Source organism: Falco cherrug, chromosome 1 (genome assembly GCF_023634085.1).
Source record: "Falco cherrug isolate bFalChe1 chromosome 1, bFalChe1.pri, whole genome shotgun sequence".
Classification (NCBI taxonomy): Eukaryota; Metazoa; Chordata; class Aves; order Falconiformes; family Falconidae; genus Falco; species Falco cherrug.
The window spans coordinates 102126731-102152069 of NC_073697.1; the positions used below are offsets into that span (position 1 = coordinate 102126731).

Here is a 25339-nt window from a genome sequence, read left to right on the forward strand (position 1 = left end):
TGCTATTCTTGTTCTTTATTAAATATGATCTTTCTTTTGCATTGAGCTCTTCCTAGAGGCTGCATGAAAGATGCCAGGTTTGGCTTTTAGAGAACTTGGTTCAAACCAGTCTCGCTTCCCCTTTCCAGCACTTCTGTTATTTATTAACCCAATCACTAGCAAAGGGCTGCTCTGTTCCCTGGGGCTTGGCTCTGGCAGCCAGAACTCTCAGCTGTCCCAAAAGACTCTCTGTGGTCTTGGGGATGTCTTCTCACATTTTCATTCTCTAGTTGTGAAATAGAGCAGTAATCTTCATGTAAAAGCACCCTGAGAAGACAGAGCATGTGTGTGTTTTTGTGAACTCTTTAAAAGGAAAGAACGAGCCTAAAATTCTGCTTGTGGCAACTAGGCAAAGGAAACTTGTATCTGCACTTTATTTTAAAGCATGTTTTTATTTAAGCCTATAAAGTAGAAATAACTGGGCCAAATGCCATAGATTGGGATTGTGCAGAGCATTGCATAATATTCCATTCTGCTAGATGCATTAGCTGTTGGATTTCTCTACTTACTGACTGATTATCAATGGCTCTAGCATGATGATTCACATAAGAAGCATTTATTGCATTTATTGAATCTATTCATTTGACGTTTCAGGAAAGATGAGTTGACAAAGCATCTGCAAGAGCAATCTATTTTCTCATCTTGGACTGAATGTATAATTGAGGCAAAAACACTGAGACACAAAAAAAATGGATTTTATGGGAATGTGGTAATGGGTGTGCTGGTACTCCTCTAAAACAGAGGGAACATTCTCATGGACTTGTGCAAGGCAAATAAAATTGGGAAGACATAGGTTTGGAGGGGGTGAGAAATCCTCTTCTAAGGAGTTAGCTACAGTGCAGTGAGTACTGTAGGTGTGTTTTCTGCAAGCCTCTATCATCCAGTAGCTGGAAGACACATGGACAGGGCCATTCAGTGTTGCAGGCTCTGGGATGGCTCTCCTCTGCCGTGAGGTGGGATTGGTGTGTTTGGCTCAAACTGCTGCTGAAAGTGATTTGACCTGATTTAGGTGGTTTGGGGCTGAAGCAGCTGGGGAGTGCTCAGTCTCTTCCTCAGTGTTCTTTAGGGCAGGATCCTGAGCAGGTAGATAGCAACAGAGCTCAGGGGACAGTCATATCTTCAGTGCTCTGCTTGTCAGTAGTTGTCTTCCTCAGCTCCTGTTGCAGCTTCTTTGGGTTACCCAAGTGCCAGCAACAGCAGAATCTGACCATAAACCTCCTTTGTCAGATAGACTTTAGCAATAAACCAGCTCATGCAAAGAAGTGCTGCTTTTCCTTGTTGCATGTAGATGTTTGTGCCTTGGCTCTGTTCTTCTGTATGGCTCTCCACCCTTAAAAATCCAAAGGGAGCTGGTGATGTGAGTTGGGTATTTGTAACTTTGGACACTTGCTGGTAGGTGTAAATGATGGCTGTGATCAGTGGGGTGGTCTGTGGCCTCCCAAACCACATACTCTATTCATCATTTCCATAGCTGCTGAAGTAACTCACCTGGAGCCTTGTTGACTTGCAAGTTGTGCGCTTGAGAGCCATGTCCTGCATTTTCTGCTTGGATGAAACTGCTATTAAATTTGCCAGCGTAGGAAACGCAGGCACTACAACACACGGATTCAAAGTCTACTTTGAAGCTGCTAAATTGCTGGAGCATTTTTCACACAAATTTGTGGAGTTTGTCTTGTACATACTTTTACTAATTGCCAGCTTTCAGTGTTACAGTGACATGGTGCCTCGTGCCTGGGGTTTGCATTCAGGCAGGTCTGTGAAGCTGGCTGCTCCCCAGCTGCTCTCCAGAATGAAATTTGGCATTTAGACCATGACACTAGCCCTGGTTTTTGCCATGACTTTGGATTACTTTTACAGTTTGCGTTAAGAGGCTAATTCTCTTTCCTCCTTCACCCAGCCTCTATGGCATTGAGCAAATCCTTCTGATTCTGCTCTAAATATTCCATGCCTTGCTTCTGTTTCAATTGTCTTTGGGGAACTGACTTAGGAATCTGATGGAGCAATACCATGCTTGAGTGAGGTGGGGACAGCAGCATGCTGCGCGGTGGCAAGTGAGAGCTGTATTAGTGGTGGTGTTCAACATGTTGAGACAGGAGCGATGGTTGCCTGCAGTGGACTGCTGGATGCATTTTTGCATGGTCACAAGGGGACCGGAGTGCTGCACAGAAAGGTAATGGCTGTTCTTTTGCAAGTAGAAGTGATTCTTCCTGCATGAGCTGCTAGTCTGCAGTCTTTCCAGGTGTTGTTCCATGGTGCTGACCTGGCTGTGAGACTGCGGTAGCCAGGAGGTGAAACTTTCTCAGCAGGTGGAAATGATGGGGCAAGGGCTGAAGAGTTCACATATTGTTGCCTGCTCTGATGTGGTGATCCTCTACAATTTTTCCTAGAGTATGTCTGAAGGGAGTAATCCTGTAAACCAGTGGGAACTGAAAGGACTCTGATTCCTCAAGGCTAAAACTCAGAGGGTAACGGCTCAAAATGAAGAGCCAGATACAAAGCCTATGGGAGCTGCTAAAAGGCTCCCAGTGCTGCACCTGAACACACAGGTAGTGCTGGTGAGAAATATTTGGAGGGGTTTGACAGTGGCTGCTGGCAAACAGCTGTTTCACAGCAGGATTGATCTCCAGACCTGAAGTGTGTTGCAGAGCATCATCCCGGTGCTGTTCAGGGCCTGCTTTCACAAGCCTGCCAGTGCAGAGCATCATTCCTCCTCTGTGCTCAGGAGGGGAATGTCCCCTCTCTATATGCCACCTCCTGGCATGTCTTGCTTTGCCCCACCACTGTGCAGGAGTGCTCTCAGTCCCCAGCTCAAGCTGGAGCTTGACTGTTTAATAGCATGGGCAGTTAAAATAAAGTGTATTTACCTTTCCATACTGTTTGTTACTTTAGACTCTTGAGTTAAGGCTTTACCAGAGCAGTAGGCTTGCAAGGATTGCTTAATCAATAAAGAAATTTATCTCATACTCCTTGTTTATATTGCTCTGTTAAATAAAACGGGCAGGATTTTCAGCAAATCGCGGTGGGGTTTTAGATCTATTTTTAGGCTATTTGGACAAAACCCAGGAGAAAAATGTTATAAATACTTTACTTCACAGACTGTGAGAGTGATTTTTAATGAGGTAATTATGTTTTTATGGTGGATTAATCTCTGCTTTCATCATTTGACTCTTGCAGTTGCATTGCTGGCTTGTTGTTTCCTAAGATAACAAGTGTCAGTTTACTCTCTTCATTACAACAGCCCCTTCCCAGTATTCGGCCAAGCCTGTGTGCCATGCCATTAGTCACACGCCTGTCATGTACGTGTTGTTGGCTGCTGCTGCCTGAGTTAGTGGTGAAAGTGTTGACGTTTTGTCAAATCATGGATTCTCTTTTTACCTTAAAGACATGATGCTGCCTCATTTTTCATTATCCTGTAATTGCCCACTTAAACCATTATTATTACAGAATTATTTAAAATGCAGTTTATTCTTCTGTTCTGTAGCCCCTATTGCTGAGCAAAAATCACTGATTTTGAGGAATATTCTTTTAGAGCCCTGCAAAATTTCAGTGGGCTGTTGTTTTCCTGGCTGAGCTTTCCAACTAGAGGTTTGTAAGGTAGCATCCAAGTCATTGGCTGGATGTATAAATAACTGTTGGTATGGCTTAAAAATACCGAACACCTGGCAGCTGATGTAGAGGAGACTGGGTTCCTCTGTTGGATCCAAAGTGACTTCGGTGAATGTTCAGTTCATTCTTTAGCCAGAAGCTTTTGGCTAAAATTGAGCTCTTTTTAAACTGCTTTTATCCTTCGCTTTCTTTTTTTCACACGTACAAATGCTGCTCAAGTTTATTCTTTTATGTTCCCCAACCTGTGTGTTATGATATTTTGCACATTGTTTGAAGCAAACTTTTTTCCTTGTCATCCTCCTTGGGGTTCCCCTCCTTGTCTGTAGCTTGTTCTTAATATTGTCCTTCTCTGGATTTCCTTGCACTGCTGGAGTTAAAACTGTGCACTGCTATGTGACGTGTTGGAAAATGGTGCCTCTCTAGGACCACCACACCAGCTACCGCAGGTTACCCTCATCTTTGGCCAGACAGCCAAGCCTGAGACACTGCATCATGGAGCTAGAATGACATGACAGCGTGGAGCTATAGCTGGGACATTTTTGGGAATGTGAAATGAAAAGAGGTTTTGAGAGGTTCCCAGAGGGTGGTTTCAGCTCTTCCCATCACAAGACTGGCTCTTCTTTCCCACATGGGACCAGACACAAGTATGTTTACTCACAAAGTGCCAGCCCAGACAAAAGTAGAGATACCTGCTTGCCTTAAAGAGAAATCATTTTTATGGTCAGATCAAAGCAAGTCTGTGATTCTCCTGGATTTTGCATCTCTTTGGCAAAGGAGCTGTTTTGCAAATGGGATGGAGCCAAGGTGGCCGAGCAGGTCAGCTGCTGGCTGTGCTCCTGTGCTCATCCTCCCTTTGTGTTGAAGAGTAGCAGCTGGAGCTGGACAGAGTGCTTGTCACTTGGTGCCTGCATGGCAGGTCCCTGCTGCTGTTGCAGCTGCTGCTCTGCCCCATGGGACTGCTGCCGTTCTTAATTGGAAGACACCCGTGCGGGAAAGGTCTTGATCTCACCTGTATTTGGGAGCCTTCACAAAACTATCCCCTGTCAGACTTCTGGTTTAAGTCTTTTCAAAGTCAGTGGGACCTGGGCACAAACTTGGAGTGTTGCTGAAGGCTTTTATCCTGGTGACAGTGCTTTTTAGTGTCGTGGGTTCATTTTGTGCTCAGATTTGAGCCTGTCTTTGGTTGTGATGACGCTTTGGCACAGGGCTCGGTGGGAGTGCTACCCAGGCTCGCACTAATGCTTTTGTTGGCTCTTTGGTGTTAAACATACTGTGCTTCCCCAGGAAATGAAATATCGGCAGGCTGTGTGGTCTGTTTAACAGCAAGCTTGAAGTGGTTTTTTGCTGCTGATTTGATGTGATCTGTTTTAATGCTATTCTTCTATTTTAAGTTACATTGCATTGGACTTCTTTCCCTTGGTATAAATTTTACATGATAATTCCTTGAAACTGCTCTAGAAATATTGAAAATAAATAACTGGAATATTGTTGGTGCTGATTTGCAAGAGTAAGTGTATTAAAAACGAGCCTATGGAAAATGAATGAGGAGCAGTCACAGTGCTGGATTTACGTAAGAACATTTTTAGGTCTCAGAACAAAGCTGTTGCTGTACTTTGTTTTATTTCTAGCGATTCTTAACTAAATAAACTGATTAATTTCTACTGAAGTGTGAAGCAATAAAGGAGATTACAAGTAATAGGTGGCAAGTACGGGAAGAATGATTGTGGAGGGGAATGTGACTTAGGATGCCGGTTTAGGAAGGTGAGATAATGAAATTTGATATATTTTCTCCTTGGTTTCTAGTCTGGTTCATTTATTCTTGTGCTTCGTACATCAGCAGGACTGCTCACAGGCTGAGGGGCTTTTCTGGCTTAAAATTCTGGCTTGGGTATTGGTGCTGATGTGCTTATCTCACTCCAGGATTTTCTTTTTATTTTGAGTGAGAATTTCAAAGCTGGTCAATACAACCTGATTTTATATGATGTGAGAATAGTTATGTTGACTGATCTGTCTTTTTAAAAAAACTGGTGCAAATCCGAAGCCCAACTTTCATGTTTTTTGTAACTTTTTCATGACAGTTCTAGCAGAACTAAAAAAATGTATATGGCTTTCAGACTTAGCACTTCAGAATAATACTTCCTAGAAAAAATATTGTTACACAAGTATACTAAAACTGAATGAATTGCAATCTGTTTTGCTCTTTGGCCTTCATCCAAGTGGGCTGACTTGGGAACCAGGTGTCAAGACAAGATGTAGAACCAGTCCCTCATCATTTGGATGCATGCACCTTGTAATTGGCTTTACCTGATTCTTTTGCAAAAAGCAGGAAAGAGTTTTGCATGCAAAGGTAGTACCAGGCTTGTGTTTTGGGTGGGTGGAGTTCTTGTGTGCTGTTTTTTTTGTTTGGATTTGTTATTTTTCCATCTTAGTTTCTTCGGAATTAGAACTTGAATGTTGTGCTGGAGCTGGTACAGGGGTCTAAAAAGATTGGAGGTGATGAGGTTTGTTTTCTCCCCTGTCCTGGAGATGACATGGGGACAGCTCTTGTGCTGTAAGATCCTGGGTGAAGGCCAAGGGCTTTGGTGCCGGTCTGCAGGTAAACCCTGAGGTTGAGTGCTCTCACTTGCCTAGCAGCAAAATCAAAGTTCGGAGCTTCACTCTAGTTTTACAGCAGAGTAGCTAATGTGTTAATTATCCTATGGTAATACGTACCTTTTTTAGCAGTGAAGACAAAGACTCAGCTTGCTTTAAACCGGTGTATTAATAGCAAATGCTTGAACAATGTATGTTTCTAGTAGATACCTACGCAGCATAACCTATTCAGGTTTTTTGCTTTAATGACTATTAGCCTGAAAAAAGGAAGCTGAAAACTTTTGTGCTTTGTGCTGACTAGGTCTTTGAGGGGAAAAAAACAACCCTCCTCTGCTGTGCACATCTGCTCAGCAGAAGGCTCTCCGGTGTTTGCAATGTGACTTTTTGGAGGATATAATCTCTCCAGTGCCCGTGTTCAGGGCTGGTCGTGTAGTGGTAGGTGAGCCCAAATGAAGGAATGAGGCTTTTGTTTAAGGGGAGGGTCCTGGCTGCCAAAATAATAGATTAATCTGCCATCCTTTCAAGGGTGCCGAGTCTTCCTGATGATGTTCTCCTGGCACGTGATGGGTGCCACAGCTCATCTGCAGAGCTTCTGGGAGCCTGGAGGCTCAGCAGTGCTCATTCGGGAGAGACAGAAGTGATCTCTAGTCCTCTTACACTGGCTGTCTCCAGGCTGAACTGGAAGGGTTTGGATAGCTGTGAAATTCGGGGTCTGTTGGCATTTGAGATAAGATTTTCTTTTGCTGCATTTTGGCTCTTTTTATCCTTCGTGGGGTTTTACGCATAAAGATGCGTGTTATTGAATATGGTGAATAGATAACTTGGCTGCAGGGTGTTTTTTTTTCTGATCACATCCCTGTGACAAGTAATTTCCAAGTGTGAAAATTGCTTTGATATCTTTATTCAGGACTCGCTCACTTGTTCGGGTTATGCAACACCTTACTAAGGGACCCGAATTGAGCCTTTGGAGAGGACGGCTCCTCCCTTCGAAGGGGCTGTTGCTCGGACAGGGCAGCTTGCCTGCCTCCTGCCACCATGTGAGGAGCCTGCCAAAAGAGCACCAGTGCGGCGCTGGGCTGCGGGATTGCATACGTGTTTCAGTTTTTTTGCCTGATTTGTATCATGATCAGAGTGGGTCCTTGCCAACTAGGAAGCTCTGAAAATGTGTCATAAAGTCAGTTTGCAAGTCGAGCCTTTCCTTGAAGGAAATAAGAAATATTAATGAAACTAAGAAGCTGGCTTTTGAAGTGGCTTCCTGTTCATCATCTAATACCTGCAAAGGATCTGTGAAGTTGTGTGAAAGCAAGAGCTGGTTTCGTTTAGAGTTTGCACCATAATTTTCTCTCCCCCAAGAGTGCTTTTTGCATTTAAGCAATGTGGTGTTTCTGTTGACAATACTGGTTTTGTTACTTGATTCATTAGCTGCAAAAATATAAATTTATGTTGAGGAGTCTATGAATGAAATGTAATTTCCAACAACAAAATTACTCTATTGATATCAGAGTAAGGTATATGAGTGGTCAGAATATCTGACTTTTAAGCAGGTTGAAATAAAAATCTGGGGTTTATTACAGTAGGACACTGTTACTCTGCTTTATGAAAAGAGCAAGTTCAAGTGAGATGATCCAAGGTAAGGGTCTTGCAGGACCTTAGCGTGTGGTTTGGAGGAGGAGTTTTGTTTGCTTTGTCCTTTGTCCCAGCCTCCTCTGATCCTGCTCCCACTGCCTCCCTGCCCCAGCTGGAGAAGGGAGATGTTGCCCTACCCCAGCAAAACTTGTATCAATCCAGCAACCTGCTCTTTGCAGCACAGTTGTGTTCACCATTCCCTTTTCCTCCTGAGATTAAACCTGGGTGGTTTTATGAAGAATAATTTCATCTATGAAAAGATGAATGTTGAGGAGGAGGGAATTAAAAAGAAATGATAAAAAACCCCACAAAAAACCCAGCCCCAATCCCTCTTGGTTATTGAAGCAAGAAGGGAGCACTTTGTCAAACTGACGTGCGAATCCTTTATTAACATCTGGGCCAGCGGATGCCAGGAGAGCAGTGTTGCCTTGTGGGCTTGGGCTCAGTCTGAGGTGTGTTCGGTGGTTTGGCGTAGGGACTTGGCTATTGGCTTAACATACGCGTGCAGCAAATGTTCATTTGCAAATGTTATAGGACTAGGAATGTTTTAGAATGGTTTCAAAGGAAAATGTAACCGCTGTGGAAATGCACAGAAATGTCAGTGCTGGCTGTGCTGCCCCAAGGGCTGGGCGTCCTGCTGGGCTCAGCGTAGCCGGGCGGCTGGGGAGGTCACCCCACTGTTCTTGGAGCTGTCACTGGGCCCGGGGTTGTTTCGGCTGGAGGTGCTGGAGGGGTGCAGGTGTGCAGCCGCCTGGCGACTCGTCTGCGGATTCACCCGAGGGTGGAGGGAAGGAGTCCCATCCCCATCTGCTGGCCCGGATTATGACTTTGAGCTCTGTCCATGGGGCATCGCTGTGGCTGGGACCTGGGCATGAGACGTTCTTTTGAGACAAGAATTTTTGTCTTTTTATCTGCTGAGTGAGAGACCAGGATCTCAGATACAGTTAATAAAATACTCTTTTGGTTTTTGGTTTTATAGAATGGCTTGGGTTGGAAGGGACCTTAAAGATCAGCTAGCAGTATCCTTCCCTAATCCTGTTTGCTTTGGGGAGGGTTCTGTTTTGTTTTTCCCTTGCACCCTGTTCTGGCATTCAAGGGATGCAATTTTTTTTTTTTGGGGGGGTAGCTTGGAAAGATTTTAGCAGGAGTTGCCTGAAGGGAAGATACTGCTTTTCCCCAGGTTAGTTCTTCATTCCTTTGTCCTCAGATGTTTGGGGAACAGAAAGCTGAGCTGGCCCCTGTTGACTTGCATTTTTGTGACCCCAGTATAAAAAGGTGACTGTTGCTACACAGTTTTCAGAATGCAACGAGAAAGTGCAGGATCTCTTGTTTAAGTGTGCTGCCAACACTGATGTGGTTCCTGTCCTCCAAAGAGTAAGATATGAAATGGGGGAACAAGTCATACTGTGGTATGTACCAACTATATGCCATACCATATGTGGTATGTCTTAGTGTTTTTCTTTCTTTTAAGATCTTTCTTGGACAATATTCCATATTAAGGTGCCTTTAATGAGCCAACTACCATGTACAATCCCAAAGAGACCATGTGCTGTATTTTAGAGGAGTCTGCCATGATAACCCAAGCAAATGTATGGGAAGGCAAAGGGTATTTGTGTAAAACTGTTCAGTTTTTACCTGTGGGCTCAGTGTCCTGTGTGGGCAAAAGCACCTCATTAGCTGCTTTATATACCTGAGAGTATGGGCTGGGCGTTAGAGTTCATCAGAACAGGACAGGATCACAGGAGCAGGTTGTTCCTTTGCTCCTAAGCAGTGTGCACTGGCCTGGAGAAACGTCTCCTGGCATGAAGGACTTGCAGTGCCTGATGCTAATTTTACACAGCAGCACAGGCCCTTCCTGCTGCTGTTTTGGTAGCTCTTAAGGATGGGCTTTGTGCTTCTGGCATGTGTTGTGACCATGTAATTGTTGCTGTTACAGTGATGTGCTCTGTCAGTAGCATCTCGAGTCAACTGATTTACCAAGAGCAAGAATAAAAGCATTGCTGACCCTTGAGCTTTGGAACAGAGGGGATTTCCTGGCAGAGAAGGGTTGGCCTGTAGGGATGCTGCTTTCTGGGGCATGGAGCATGGGTGGGTGCCTCTCTTGTGAGGCTGCTGAGATTTTTGGCAGGGCCAGACTCCTCCATCCTTGGCCCTCCCGGCTGCACGGTGAATGTGCTGTGACCTGCAGCCATGCACCGTTGTGCCCTGCAGAGGCAGAAAGCAAGATGATTTCTCCTCCACTGTGCAGCTGTAGATCAGAGCAAAAGCATCAAGTCGTCCAGCACAACGTTCTGCTGCAGCCCTGTGAGGAGATGGATTGCATCTGGAGTGCAGCCAAAGAGGCTTCATTTGGCTTTTAGATGTTCACAACTGAAAAAATAACACTTTAATAGTCAGTTATTCTGTTTCTGCAATCAGCCCTTTGGAGAGCATGCTTTTCAGCCGTGACCTGTGTCAGGAAAAGGCTGAAGATTGCTGCTGAATGCTGTCCTGTTGCCCAGACTGGATGAATGTACTTGGTGCTCAGAGGGTCACTTTGGAGCAAGGATGCATCCTGCTTTTTGCGCAGACATGCAGGCATTGTGCCATATAACTGCTCTGAAGAACTCCATGTTTTTTGTAGTATTACTTCAAAAGTTATTCTGACTTCTCCAGCCTTGAATAGATTTCTTTCAGCATACTCAACTGCTTTTTCTCTGTGCTCCCAGTTCTTCATCGAGGTCTGAATTGTTGGTTATTTAGTGTTCCTTGATTATGACCTGATGGACAGTAGTGCTCCTGCTCTGGCTGTAATGAGGCTGCTTGGCTGCAGCGTGCACTGTTGCCCTCCTGAATTTTTTGTTTTGTGCAATGCTCGCCTGATCTAAGGGAACCTTCTCTAACCACTGCTGCTTGTAGTTCTTCCTCATGGGGTGGTCTGCATGCTGCCCTTGGTTCCCCTCCTGAAAGGTACTTGAGGAAAATCTACAACTCCTAGATGGGCAGGATGGGAGCTGTCGAGATGGGAAGACAAATCTGCTTAAAGCAGGATCAGCTTGGCTGAGCTGAGCGCTGAGTGTCTTCAAGCATGGAGACTCCTCAGCCTCTCCCAGCAACCTTCTGCGGTTCAGTCAAGCCCCTGTGGAAATCTCACTTAAAAATGCAATTTGCTGTGCTTCAGCCTGTGCTCATTGTGTCTTGTCCTTTCCCTGGGTGTTGCTGAGAAGAGTCTGCCTCCTTCTGCTTTACTCCCCCCACCAGGTATTTTTTCAAGGCCATATTCTAGTTTTCTTTCCCATCTCTTGTTTTCCTTTTCCACACAGTGGGCCAGGCCCTAGAGCTGCCCTTCCTGATAGGCTGATCATTTGCATAAAGAGCTTTTTGGTGTAAAACAGATGCAGTTCCACACCCTCAACTTTCACCCATTCAGAAGGTTCTTTATCATGGTAACTTTTTCTTTTCTGCTAATGTTACTCTGATGGCTCTCTGAAGTGAAATAATGGTTGCTTTTCCTGGAAACACCGGACTTAGAGCATTGCAGTCTGGTTTTCTGTCCTGATGGTTTAGATCATTAAATTCTCAGGGCTTAAGCTCTTATTTCTTGTTTTTCAGTGTTTCTAAGAGGATCTCCTGGGGCCCTATTATTGTACAACTAAATACAAATAATAGATTAATAAAACAGGATTGTTATTTGTACTGCTGGCAGTCTGTAAGGATTACTTGTATATAAGATTTTGTGGTATTAGGCCCTTAGTCATTTTGATTTGTCCCTTCTACCAGCTTTTTCTCTGCTCAGACAATGCTTGAGAGATGTTGCCCCCTGGAAAGAGTTTTATTCAGTTGCAATATTAATTTATGATTTTTTTCTACTTTTTTCTGTATCCCTTTGGCAATATTTTTGTTTCTTCTTTCACCACCAGTTGTGATTAGTTAATACAGATTTTGTGATAGTTCAGTTTCTGAAGTGATGGAAAATACAGGTTGCAGTTGTTACTTGTGCTGCCCTATGGGAGGAAAAGCCTTTTTAATGTGCTTATAACAGTTTTAATTTTATGAAGTATTTGAACTTTGAAGTTAGACTTCTAAAATTATCTAGGCTGTATATTGGAGAGTATTAAAAATGAGATTTAAATGGGAAGAAAAAAACCCCACCTCCCTTCATGCAAGCCTTCATTGCTGTAAGAAGAAACACTCACTGAAGCATTGTACTTAATGTAAGTGTGAAAATGCTGTGCTAAGAGTACACTGGTAACGTTTCGTCCTCCCCACAAAACTGTTCTTGCAATATTGCATTTACTTGGGTCTGACAGCATTCGTCCTGTGTTCAGCTTGTTGATCTGAGCTTCAAACCACTTTTTGGTGGCATTTGTTTAGTCCCTCTGCAGAACAAGTGTAAAATTAATAAATGATTATTTATGTTTTTGCAGAAGTGTTTGCATGCCTCAGCCCAGTTCCAAAGTGGGGGAGGGAACAAACTGTTAAGAGTTACAAGAGCAAAGCACGGAGAGCGAATAGGGATTAGCCCTGAAAACCATTCATTAGATTACAGAGGGAAGAAGTGAGATGATCCTAGCAGTTGCAGGCACAGCAGTGCTGGGCAGGGGGGTGTCCCCACTCATTCTGGCTTGCAAGATGACAGGTGAGTGGACTTCCCTCCCTTTGGTGTCTGAAGGCTGGCAGAATGCTTGGTCATCATTGCACATGGATGTCCTCTGCCAACATAAGATTATTTTTTCCAAGATGTTCATATTTTTGCTGATCCAGTTGGGTTTTGGTCACATCTGTCCGAGTGCGTGTCCCCATGCTCTAAGCCAGAGGCAGCTGTTGGTGGCTATGTGCCTTCACGCAGCTTTCACATCACACCCTCTTTGTATTGGTGGTGGCAGCCACTGGGAAGCAGGGCAGCTCTTCCAGTTGCTGTCAGTATTTTGTGGCCTTCCCTGAACCTGCCCCATCTGCTCTGGCAGTTCCAGGAACATGTGGGAAACAACCAGGCATGTCTAAAAGAAGTTGACAAGTGCTGGAGGCTGTGCCTGTGATTCCAGGAGGAAGCAGGGCACCGTAGGGTCAGCCCCATGATTATGAACCCCAGGGGACCCCTGTCTTCTGTGTCAGCAGAGCATGGAGCCACATGTTTCTTGCTTGCTCTTACACCTTCCTCCGTGCTGCCTCCTGGAGAGCTGTCCCAGGGAGAGAAGTCCCGGTGATGGTTGTAAGTGCAGTGCTGAGGACTGGCAAATAAGAAACAAGTGTGTATTTGTTTCCTCTTTGATAACGGTTTATGTTAATCTTTGCAATCTGATTTAATCAATTTTTAATAGACTAGAGTTGATTTTTTCAAATATATTCCTTCCACTGTATTTTGGCAAGAAACATGAGCTGTGGGCAGTCCCCTGCAGCATGGTCTCCTATGGGGTGTGGGTGCACTTGGCACATTCATCTGCCAGCAGAGACAGAGGGGGAAACCAGTGTGGGCCCCCCTCAAAATCACAGTGTGGTCCTCTGAAATCACAGCATGGCACTCCCAGAGTCATCTTCCTCCAGTCAGTTGCTGTCAGTTTTTGCTGCCAACAAAGATGCTACTAGTTGGGGTTTTTTTATTGCTGCAAGTGATCCTTTTGGCCCCTGGAAAAGATTTTCTGTCTTCTTGGAGACTTCATAAAGGAATTGAACCTTGGGAGAACACTTAGTGCTGTTTTCTAAGCTTGCTCCAAGCAGCATGGCAGTACTGTAAATGCCACTTGTCACACATGGCCTTCAGGGTAGCAAATGCCCTCCTGAACTGCCAGCACTTCAGTTATCTAAAGGCCTTGCCCTGTCACTTCACACTTGAGCTAAGTATAAATATTTTTCGTTAGTCAATAGGAGCGTTCCATACATCTGTTGATGATATTTGTTATCCTTAATTCCAGCACTTGAGACCAGTGTCTGCCTGGTCTGGTCTCCTGTTATCTGTATGTCCTGTTCAGATTCCCCAAATAAAAAGTATCTGCTGTCTGAAGATCAAGTGGATTTTCTGAGACTTTCATCCTGCAAGTGGATTTCCTGTGGTTTATGTCTCTGTGTTAAGGTTGAGATTATAATTTTCTTTTTTTCCTTTTTTATATCCTCCACTGCTGCAGCCTGTTCAGCCAGTGGTGGTGATGCTGCTCATGCTGGATTTAGTAGGATGCACTGTCCCACTCAGTGTGCTCATTGCCAAGCTACATTTTCTATACACAGTAAAGATGTCCAGAAACTTGCTCTTAATTTCAGCACAAAACTATCCTGCCAGAACAAAGATATGCCCCAAAAAGCTTCACTTCATGGTGGGCTCCCCACTCTGATTGCACTGGGAACCCAACTTCCTAGTCTGAGGACTGGGTCCGGATCAGCAGCCTGTCTTAGGAGCTGGTATTAAAATGTGATTTTTATGTACTGCTGTCTTGAAGCTGCCCGCATTTGTTTACTGCTGTGAGCTGACCTTTGAGGAGACATTTCTAGTTAATTGGGTATCTAATCACTTCAGATTGATAGGCGTATGTGTATTGGAGTTTTTCCTCTTGTTTGGTATTTTCCCCTCTGGTTTCTTCTTTCTCTGTTCTATGGCAAATGATGCGTTTATTTTTTGTACTAGATCCTTCATTGTTTTTCTCTTTAGTAATTAACTGTTGATTTCATACTGGCCTGTTGCTTCTTGGCGTGAACCTTTCTTTTGCCAATCCATTCAAACTGAGAGTCTCCTTAAATATGTGCTTATATGCTGTGGCTAAAGTAGAGGCCAGCTATTTTAATTCTTTTGATATTTGGCTTTCAATAATCGTTCTCTCAATAATTCTTCAAAGTTACTCTCACAGGCTTTTTTTTTTTTAAAAAAAGAAAGCTCTACCTTAATGATTTTCTTAAGACACTGACTCCTTGTATGTATCGAATTCTTGCTTGTGTTTGTCTCCTGGAGAATTTTGCGGGTTTACATGGTGCTTAGGTTCCCAACACAACAGAGGCAGTGAGTGTGCTGGGACACTTCTGGTTCGTAGAAGAACATATAGTTCTCTGTACATATATGCCCTAAAGACCTTCCCCTGGCTGTGTTCAGATGTTAATGGGAGGAAGAAGATGCTCCTGTTTCTTACTGGTTTGTCCTAGTTATTTGTTAGTAAATAATCTGCAATGTTTCCATAGTAAACTGGTGTAGAAAATACTACTTTTGTTTTCCCTGAAATGTGTTTTAGGTAAGTGAAGTTTTGATTTTTATACAGAGGGCACAGTTCACTTATATGGCCTGTAGGTTAGAGGCTCTGAAGTAAAGTGTGGCTAGATTGAGGATTGATACTGGGAAGTGTCCCGTGTTACCTGGGGAGTGGTCATAGCACAAACACTTTAATAGCCTTGGACCAGGACTCAGGGTCCTGGGATCTGTCCCTGCTTTGCCTGAGGTCAGTGGATACTGTCAGAGGTACTGCAGTGGGGAACAGTCTGAGGTTTAGTGATGGAAAGTTCCTTATTAGCTTACCCTTCTCCAGTTGAAAAATGTAGTAAACTGAATAGTGTGCATGCTTCCCCCACATGGCGTTGACGTTCAGGTAACCTTGTGCCATGGGCATGTTGTGGGTAATAGGTAAGGGAGGATCTCCTAACTCGAGCTGAGTCTAAGCCTGGACTTTCTGGGGCAGGAGACTTTGATTCCAGCCCTTGCTGGGACTGTGAAGTCCCAGCCCTGGGATACAGCGTGGCCCCAGCCATGGAGTCTTGGGTTGCTGCGGATTTGTTGAATTGCTGTTTGGTGCTGGCTAAACTGATGCTTTTGTCACATTTTACAGTCTACAGTGTGCCAGGGCAAGAAAATGAGTTAATTCAAAAAACAATTGTGCTGGAAGATTGCTTTATAAATAAGTTTGAGATAAGCAAAATAAAACATTAGTGGAAGAGGAAGGGAAAGAGAGGGGAAGGATGGAAACAAGCAGATGCGAGCAATGAGACTGGATTTGTTCCGTGGCTAAGTGCTTATATTGCTAAGAGAAGTCCTTTTGTCATGAATAGCTGTTGTGGTGAGCAGCTCTTAGAGGGAAAATCAGAATAACTCCAAGGAAAGAAGTTCTCAGAGTGCTGTCTGCCACTGTGCACAGAAATAAGTCAGGTCTGAGTGTTTTGGAGAGGCACTGGTGTGATGATGGGGAGCTGCAGTGCTCAGCAGTGGGATGGAGAGGACAGGTCCATGCAGTGATAGTGCCCGGCAAAAATCCAGCTGCCCTGCTGCTGCAGAGGGTAGTGAGGGGTAGGTGCTGCTCTTGTAGTTAGCGCTGTAGCAACTGTGTTTCTAATGGTTTGCACCACGCTTCTATAAGGCTAGGTCATAAGCAGGGTGCTTGCAATGTTTTCCGGTTGTGATTTTTAATGGCCACTTTGTGCTTCCAATAAAATGTTCTGCATAACTGATCACGGGAGAGCCTTTTCTCTGTGATACTGTACCTGACGGGGAGTTTGCAGATGGGAGCAGACAAGGGTCTGTCTGTTCTTGTTTGTCCTGTCCAAAAGTCACCAATGCCAAGTGATCCAGCTGGAGGAAGTAAAGTGTATCTGTGTAGCAACTAATGGTGAGGTTTTATGTCTGGGGAAGCAAATCGGAGAGTGATAAACTGCCTGGTTGTTATCCCATTAAGTTGAAGTACTGGGGATGTATGGAGGGAAGATAAGTGTATAGCAAAAGGTGGCTCAGCTCACAGATGCTATGGAGTAGCTTTCTTGAAAGAACAAGTGAGGGGGCTCTTGGTTTGGGTCTGGTTTGTTTTAGCCCCTGGCTTCTTGGAATAAATTACTGAGATTTTTGTGCCCACCACCACCCCACCCCGCTGTTTGAAGCTTTGTGCAAGGCTGGAACATGCTTCCTTTGTCAGAATGTGTTGCTAATGTAATTCTTCCTTTATTTCAGCAACAGCGAACTGTTTATAGGCTGACACTGGTGAAAGCTTGGAACGTGGATGAACTCAAAGCCTATGCTGACCTGATATCCCTTGGTAAACCAGACTTCATTGAGGTCAAGGTGAGTTGCATGAAGCTACTTTATCTTTTTAATTAGTATTTTACTTTTTTCTCCCCATTCCCCACCCTCTGGTCTTAAACTTATACGAATAAATTCAATTCTTTCAAAGATTTCAGTGATGCATGAGGAACTTACCTCTTCCTTTTAATGTAATAAAGACTTACCTCTTCCTTTCTAATACCTTACGTGTACATTTAAAGTAGTCTTCAGTATTATGCAAGACAAGATTTGTACCAGCCAGCATCAGTTTCTGCCCAGCAGAATCATAACTCTCTGGTCTCTTTTGTATTTCTCATGAAAGCAGAAACTGATAAATGTAGATACTCCTTCTTTGTGTTAACCAACATTTTAAACAAAATATTCTGGGTCAGGCTTGTAGTTTGTGGTATTATTTTTTCCCATCCTAGTCTCAAATTTGCCGGAGGAGAAGGTGATAAGGTGTGGTTTACTGATACGCTATTTGTCTGGCTGTGTGAAACAGGGAAATATTACCCTCTGGAACTGGAAGAGGTACTAACAGGAGCCCATGTGAGATACAGCAGGGGAAGGAGGTGCTTTATCTTGGACTTAATCAATTTAGTATATAGAGAATGTAGAAAAGGCACATTACGAAGTGCTCTGTGAAGAATCACTATCAGCATTTTCATCCAGCAAACTCCTCTGTGACCAGCACATTTACCTCAGGTCTGTATTTCTGCAGCTCTATTACTCCTGGACTTTTTTGGTTCTTTCTTCTTTTCCTTCTCTCTTTTTTTTTAACCTTTATTTACTGCTGCTTTGAAGAAAATGCCTGGAGTTTGCTGCAATTTCCGTATGAAACAAAACCCAGAGGTTTTGATATTGTCAGTGTTGAGAGGTCTCTTTATCTCTGAATGTGCTGCTGAAGTTGATAGCTTAATACAAAATAAGATTTTGAGTATGGTTTGGGGGAAAAAAACCTCAGCTTTACAACATGTATCAGACTGCTTTATATTCCTTGGGTAAAACTTAGCAGGAGGAGTGCTCCTATGGGGCCCTTCCTACCTTGCATCTCCTGACTCTCTTACTGTAGCCTGGCTGTACAAGATCCTTCCAGTGTGCACGAAGGGCAGAGACGAGTGTGCAGAGCAGCACGGAGTGTGGGGCTGTCAGTGTACGTGCTGTTTAGACTGCTCTGTCGTGTGTACCAATTTTAGTAAAATGAATCGGGTGTAAGTTAATGTTTCTGAGCACAGATTCCCCTGAGCACTCTCCAGGGCGAACATCTGCCTCCTCCAAGGCAGAAGGCTACTGTTCCCTTTGCCTGGGGAAGGATTCAGCCTCTTATTTGTGGTTTCCCAGCAGCGCAGAGCTAAGTTCTCCCAGCGGCTCTTCCCTGGCAAAATCATGCCTTGGGCTGCCAGGGAAATAGGTGAGGAAAGAGGTGGTCGTAGATGTACTCCTGGCACTCTTCCAGCTGGGACAGGCTACTGCCCACTCTGCTTCAAAAAAGTCATCTTTGCAGTCCAGGTGCTTCAAAGTGCTTGTCAGATCTCAACTAGTGATGACTTTTCTCTACAGAAGGGACATGCATTGAACACTTTGCCCTGTTTGCAAAAGTGTGAACTGAGGCAGAGAGGGGCTGTGTGACATTCCCCAAAACCCCATAGCACGGTAGTGTAGCTGGGGGTTCGGCCTTGCTGTGTACCTGCCAACACCAGCCGCAAAGGGGGTTCAGAGGGGTTGCAGGGCACAGAAGGCAGAGAGGTACAGAAGGAATGATGCACTGTCTGGCCACATGCTGTTGGGTGGGTTTGGGACTTTTGTGGACTGATACTGGTTTTCAGTTGCTGGTTTTTTTTTTTTGTGTGGCTTGCTTTTTTTGAAGTTTATGCTGTTTAATATTACTTAAACTTGCAAGCAGGATGCCTTGCTCTAAATGCCGTATTTTCAGAAATTACGTATTTCAGAATTTCCAGCAGGTAAATGAACTTCTGCTGTAGGACGGAACTGTCTTTCGGGCAGGTGGTGATCCTGGCCAGAGCACGGTGTCTTCAAGCTAAGCAACAAAACAAATTGTGTCTCAGTTTCTTCCTCTATGAATCGTTCAGTGTTATGCCTAAACTGTGATCCTACAAACAGTCTGTAATTGGCATATGGAAAATCTCTTGTCTTTCCAATCGCAAGAGCAGTACTCGGAGAAACTAGAGTTTAAGCCTTTCAGAGGTTGCAGCATCTCTCTGCCTTGTCTCTGCTAGTTGTTGTATTTAGGCTGGAAGTGATGGGGGAAGTCTTCCCTTCCCTGGTTACAGCTCTCATTAAAAACTGCAGTACAGCAAATGTGAAATCACAACTTCATCATGATCTGTATACTCAAAGTCCAAAAAGTCTTCTACAGTTTGCTCTTTTTTCCAGTCTAGCAGAGGGAGGATGATTTCTCAGAGCTCTCAAAACCATACAGCGAGTCTGACAGCAGCTAAGCCCCGCAAGACAGAAGTGAGAAGCTGAGTACAAGAAAACACACTAATTCCTTTTCAGCTTCAGCAGCAGAAGTGAATTGTCAGGGTGCTGCTCCAGCTCTTTCACTAGCAGGCTCTGAAATAGTCTCCATTTTTTTCCATTTAATTGAGCTTTTAAATAGAGCTGTGCTGTCTTGTTATCTTAATTTCGAAGACAGGGAAGCAAGGTTCATATATTTCATGTAGGAAGCACAATGTTGCAAGCAGGATTGCTGGAGTGCCCATTTGTAGCAGGAACTGAACTGGTCTTACTGCTGTCTGAAACGAATGGTGCAACTCTGTTCCGGCACAACACAGGGGGTCTAAATGGCATTTCCATCCTTTGAAAAATTCATAAAACTTTGTGATGGCTTCCATGAAGCAGTGGATTTGCTTGACACCAGATTGTGTTTAAATAGACCCAAAGCTGGATGAAAGGTCTTGCTCACAGATTTTTGTATGAAAAGTTTTTATGTGAGAGCAAGGGGTTTTTAACAAGTTGCATTGCTTCCTTGCCTCTTTGGAGCAAGTGTAATGATCTAAAAGATGGGTGCTTGGTGCTCTGCAGAGGGGAAGTAGCTCACACTGAATATAGTATTAGCCCAGTCAGTGGCCTTATTTGTTTCACAGTTTCATCTGCCAGTTCCTGCTAAACAGCAGCGTTTCTAAAGCGTGGAAGATTTGGCTCTGTAGGGAGGCACAATGGCTTTCTTCTCTTGTTGCAGTGTCTGACTTTTGAAATGTGAGGGGCTTACATGGTTTCTCACTTCAAGCATGGAACCAATTTTTCACTTTTGGCCAGGAGTAAGTGACATGTTCTGGAGTGGCTGATGAACAGCTAGTTGTGTTGATGCGGGGTAGTGAGAGTGTCCACCCAAGTACCAACAAGAGAGGCTGAGAGAGGGGATGTTATCTGAAGGACAGCTTCCTTACTTGGCCATCCTTCTCTGAAGTGTTGATGGATTGCTGGTGGGGTGGTGTGCCCCCGTGCTGCTGGAGGTGTTCGTGTTGCTGCTGCACCTGTGCTTAGACCCTTACCCTGTGGTCTGACAGTAGTTATCCTCCTTTGCTGTGCACTTTGCAGACAGGTTGTTTTAATCTGATCATCTTTAATCCTGGCTTGCAAAGCTCTTGTCTAACACCCTACCCATGAGATCAACCTTCGCTTACAGCAGGATCACTGGTGCCATATGGCCAGTGCAGTGGTTTCAGAGGCGTCTCAGCTGTGCTGTTGAGCACGCTGGGGTTGAGAATACATCAGGGTGCTTTGTTGCTTCTGCCTGTGGGGGATTCTTCATTTGTGGGGTGAAGCAGAGAGACAGGGTCTCTGTCCCTGCGATGTTTGACTGCTCTGGAATAAAAGGAAGCAAATCTCTTTTTCAGCAAAGGCGAACAGCAGAAGCAGGACTGCATCACACAGCCCCTTGCCTAGAGCCTAGGAGTTTGCGGTTGTGCAGGCAAAGCATATGTAAGCAGAGTGATCGTGTAGATATAATCCCACAGCATTCAAAGTGATACTTCATACAATAGTACATAGGAGTTAAATTCTGACCCAAAGGAGGGTGGGTTGAGGTGTGTTCAAATCTAGCACTCAGTATCGCTATCAGTATCCCCTCTCATGCACTGTGTATTGATCTGCACTTGGAAAAAACTGCCAGTGTGTAGCTGCCCTTTCATCCAGCCCCAGTAGTTGTGGTGTCCACATGGTTTGTGACCTGGGGTTTTTCCCAAAAGACCTCATATTTTTGATTTAAAGTAATTTCTTGTGTTCCTTTGAGAATGAAGCATATTGAAGAATCTATTTGGCGTGTGAATAGGGCTTAGCATTTTGTTTATTTTTTTCAGAACTCCAGTGTGACAGGTCAAAAAGGCAAAGACTGAGTCCTGCTCAAAGCAAATAAACTAAAAAAATATTGCAAGATACTGCAAAGCATCTGCCAGAAAATGAGGCTCATCTCAGCAGGGATTTCCTGGTTAAATACTTGGGATAAATGACGTTCATTTAAAATGAATGTAGCTAATCCACTGTTGCTTCAGAAAGGCTCACAGGGTGGAGTGGATAGAGATTTAGATTCTTGCAGGCCTTAATACTTGTTCTCATTTACATGAGTTATCTTACAGTGGTATAACTCTGTGGGACCCTATTCTTTCTCTTATTTAAGCCAATAGAAATTAGCCTTGATTACCCTTGTGTAAAACTCAAGTAAAGGAAGAAGCAGTGATGTGGTTATTAAAATTGATTCATGTTTGTTTATTGCATTAGTCTGTTTTAATGTCAGAATGTCACTGTCATAGTTGTACAAAGTATTTTTGGGAGTTGCACATTCTGGTTTTAAAATATCTTTTTTGCAATGTTACCCTCTTTAGTGTTAAAAGCCAGAGATTTGTGTTGACATGCAGTATTTTGCTATTTATATTCCTTCTTAAACCAAAGGGGCAAAAGGATTTTCCTATGAAATGTGAACCATAAAATCATTGAGGTTGGAAAAGACCTTTAAGATCAAGTCCAACCATTAACCCAGCACTGCCAAGCCCACAACTAAACCATGTCGCTAAGCACCACATTTATGTATTTTTAAACACTTGCAGGGATGCCAGTTCCACCATCACCCTGGGCAGCCTGTTCTCATACTTGAACCACCCTTGCAGTGAAGAATTTTTTCCTAATACCCAACCTAAACCTCCCCTGGCACAACTTGAGGCTGTTTCCTCTTGTCCTATTGTTTCTTATCTGGGAGAAGAGACCAACCCCACCTCACTGCACCCTCCTCTCAGGTAGCTGTAGAGAGCAAGAAGGTCCCCCCTGAGCCCCCTCCTCTCCAGGCTGAACACCTCCAGCTCCCTCATGACACTTGTGCCCCAGCCCCTTCCCCAGCCCCTGCCCGGCTCTGGACACGCTGCAGCATCTCTGTGTCTGTCTGGGGGTGAGGGGCCCAAATCGGGATTCATGGTGCGGCCTTCCCAGTGCCGAGTACAGGGGGACGATCGCTGCCCTGGTCCTGCTGGCCACACAGTTTCAGATCCAAGCCAGGGTGCTCTTGGCCACCTGGGCACTCTGCCGGCTCAAGCTCAGCTGACCATCAACCAGCCCCCCCAGGCCCTTTCCCGCTGGGCAGTTCCCAGCCCCCTGCCCCCAGCCCGCAGCTGCCTGGGGCTGCTGTGACCCATGGGCAGGACCCGGCACGGAGCCCTGTTGAACCTGATACAACTGACACCAGCCCAGCCTGCCCAGACCCCCTGCAGAGCCCCCTGCCCCCCAAGCAGGTCAGCACTTCCCCCAGCCTGGTGTCACCTGCAAAGTGACTGAGGGTGCACTCAATCCCCTTGTCCAGGTCATTGATATTCATCAGGCCCTGAGGAACTAATTCCAGTTGTGAATGGAGTGTGCTGCAGGGTCACGCTGGTGCACCACAGCCAGATGAGCACATGAAAACAGAGCCTGGACCTCCAGTCACTGCAGACACATTGTGGCGCAGCTGGGTACACTTCTGCTTTAATTGTTGCTGTGTCCACACATCCCCTCCATGCTGCCGCTAGCTTTAAGGCTGTGCATGTGGGTCAAGTGTTCAGCCGCAAATACCTGGCTTTGCAGTTCAGACCGGGTTCTGCAGTGGTGAGGGAGATCTGGTTGCTCTGGTCAGAGCCACAAGTGGAGTGACATCCCTGGGGAAGTGGTCTGTATTTGCTAGAGTGAAGCTTCATCTTGCAGTTCTCAACAGTAGCGTGGCTTCTTGCCTGAGCAGAGCCTTGCTGCTTCTTTCCATCACTTCAGTTTAAGGTGGTGGGGGAGTGGGCCTACCTGGCTTGTCCTTTGTTCCAGGGCTGTTCATCCTGTGGTGCTGTCTGAGTGCAGGACTTAGGCAGAGCACAGATGAGAGCCATGGCATTGCACAGAATTTCAAGTCTTCATAAAATCAGTTTTCAACCACTTGAAAGCATTTGTACATGATGATTGCTCTGCAGATCCAGTGCAGCATCCTTGTGCTGAGCTCGTGGTGGAGGATAGGCTGGGTGTTGTTCAAAGCTCAGGATGATGTTCTGGGACTGCAGCTCCTGCTCGTAGTGTCTGAGACTGACTTATGGTATTAAAAAGACCCAGTAAATGACTGCAAGGAAGGACCAGAGGGAAGTATCTATCCCAATCTGCTTAGTCTTGTCATATTAAACAGTAAAGATTATTTAAGTGCTTAAAATAATGAAGAAAATGAGCTCTGCTTTAATGAGTTTTTAATTGCATGCAGCAAGCAGCGATTGCCCCACCTGTCAAAAAGCTATTCAGAATCTTGCTGCTATTCCCATCTGCATTTAGATGAAGAGAAGGTGAAGTCTCCTGTCCTAGTGCCTGCTATAAAATAAATCTAAGCGATGTGTAATTTCTATGCCTGAAAAAAACTCAAACTATTGACCAGTTAATATTCTCTCAACTGTGAGCCATAGGTCCAAGGACAAGACACAGAGCATGGATGGTCCAAGGTGGCAGAGTAGGCAGTGGCAGGGCTGCATCACCTCCCTGTCATGCTGGAGAGCCACAGGGCTGTTGAGCACTTGACAAGAGGTTGAGCACTCTGCTGGATAAATCCCAGTTGGCCTGGACTGCTGTGGAAAGCTGCTTTCAGGTGGATCCTGAGCAGCCTCTGCTGCAAGTTGCTCCTTTCATTATTAGCATGTGTGTGTGACAGAGGTAGGGACCCAGCTTGCTATTTCTGTTGATCCAGCTAAAGGTTACAAGTTACTAATATGTGCCTGAGGAGTTCAGCTTGACATCAATGGGGTTTTTTAGTGTTGTGCGTACACAGTAAGGCTTGATAACAGGTTTCATTGCAAACATAGGTGAATGATTAAATTTTGAGTTTTCAAGTGACCCTGCCACACTCTTTTGTCGAAAAGTCAGTCTTTAGTCCAAGCCTTTGGTTTGGTACAAATATATGTGTGAAATTGAGGAGGTATTTTCGTATTCCAGCATTGGGCTTGGGTACAAGCGTAAGCCTGATGAAAACCCAAGGTAAAATGGATTGTTCTCATCTGGTTTTTTTTTGTTTCAGTAAAGGTTAGTATCCACAATAAGTGGGAACCACAGGGCATGGAAATTGTATTAGGCTTGTGAGGCTTTTAGATATGACCAGGGGAAGCTGCAGAAAAAAAAGGAGCATATGGAAACTGGCTGTGTGTGATGGCCCAGTGTTGCTGTGCTCAGCCAACAGTCTGTAATAATAAATTTCTGTCCACGGCCCTGAGTGCTTGCTTGCAGGAGAAGAAGGGCTAGCCCTATGTACTGCGTTTTGCAGCTGGGGCAACTGAGGCAGGGTAGCAGTGGATTGTAGCAAAGCAGGTCACTGGCTGAAAATTCACCTCCTGCCTTCCAGCCTAAGTCTTTCTAAACCTCCCACCTCTCCATGTGCTATTGCTCTTTACCACGGTATAAGGAGCAGAGTGATAAAATAAGTGATTTTAACAGTGGCCTTTTCTGTCTCAGTATCTATATGGCTTGTCTGTGTCCTGCGTTTCAGAGTTTAGCTTATACAGGAGGAGTTCCTTTGATTTCAAGTGAGTTGCCGAAGATTCATGGGCTGCAGTAGCACGGATCTGCATATTCCGTATGTGTGGTGCATCTGGAGAGCTGGTGGTAAATATTGGGGTTATGCTGCATAACTAACCATTTCCATTCCTGCTTTTCAGATTTAACTGACACAAATAAACCAATGTCCTTTGTTAAATCAACTTGAAAGCAATTATTAAAAACAACCAATGAGTCCAAATGCACTCCAATGAGGAGCAGACGTGCATGAAAGCTTGTGAATATGATTTGGACAATGCAGATGCTCAGATCATAAGCATTTTTATTGCAGAGAGTGCAATCTATCAACATGTCATTTGAGGCTTTTTATATTTGTTTTGGGTCAAGGCTGCCCCAGTTTTTAAACAGTGGCTCTGTCACTCAGCAGCTTGGCTGACACTTTTGTTCTTCTGTTAATTCACATGAGCATCAATTAAACAAATTTATAATTTGTGGGCTAGGAGTTAA

The 25339-nt window shown here is 44.6% G+C and overlaps 1 protein-coding gene across 7 annotated transcripts in view; it reads left to right on the forward strand.

Annotated features, from left to right (window-relative positions):
* Positions 1-25339, forward strand: part of TYW1B (tRNA-yW synthesizing protein 1 homolog B) — a 104890-nt gene that overhangs the window by 60133 nt on the left and 19418 nt on the right. For all 7 annotated transcript variants that reach the window (XM_014280309.3, XM_027806098.2, XM_055713670.1 and 4 more), the window contains one exon: positions 16751-16861. In XM_014280309.3, the coding sequence (XP_014135784.2) occupies positions 16751-16861 (111 nt within the window). The remainder of the gene's footprint in view (positions 1-16750; positions 16862-25339) is intronic.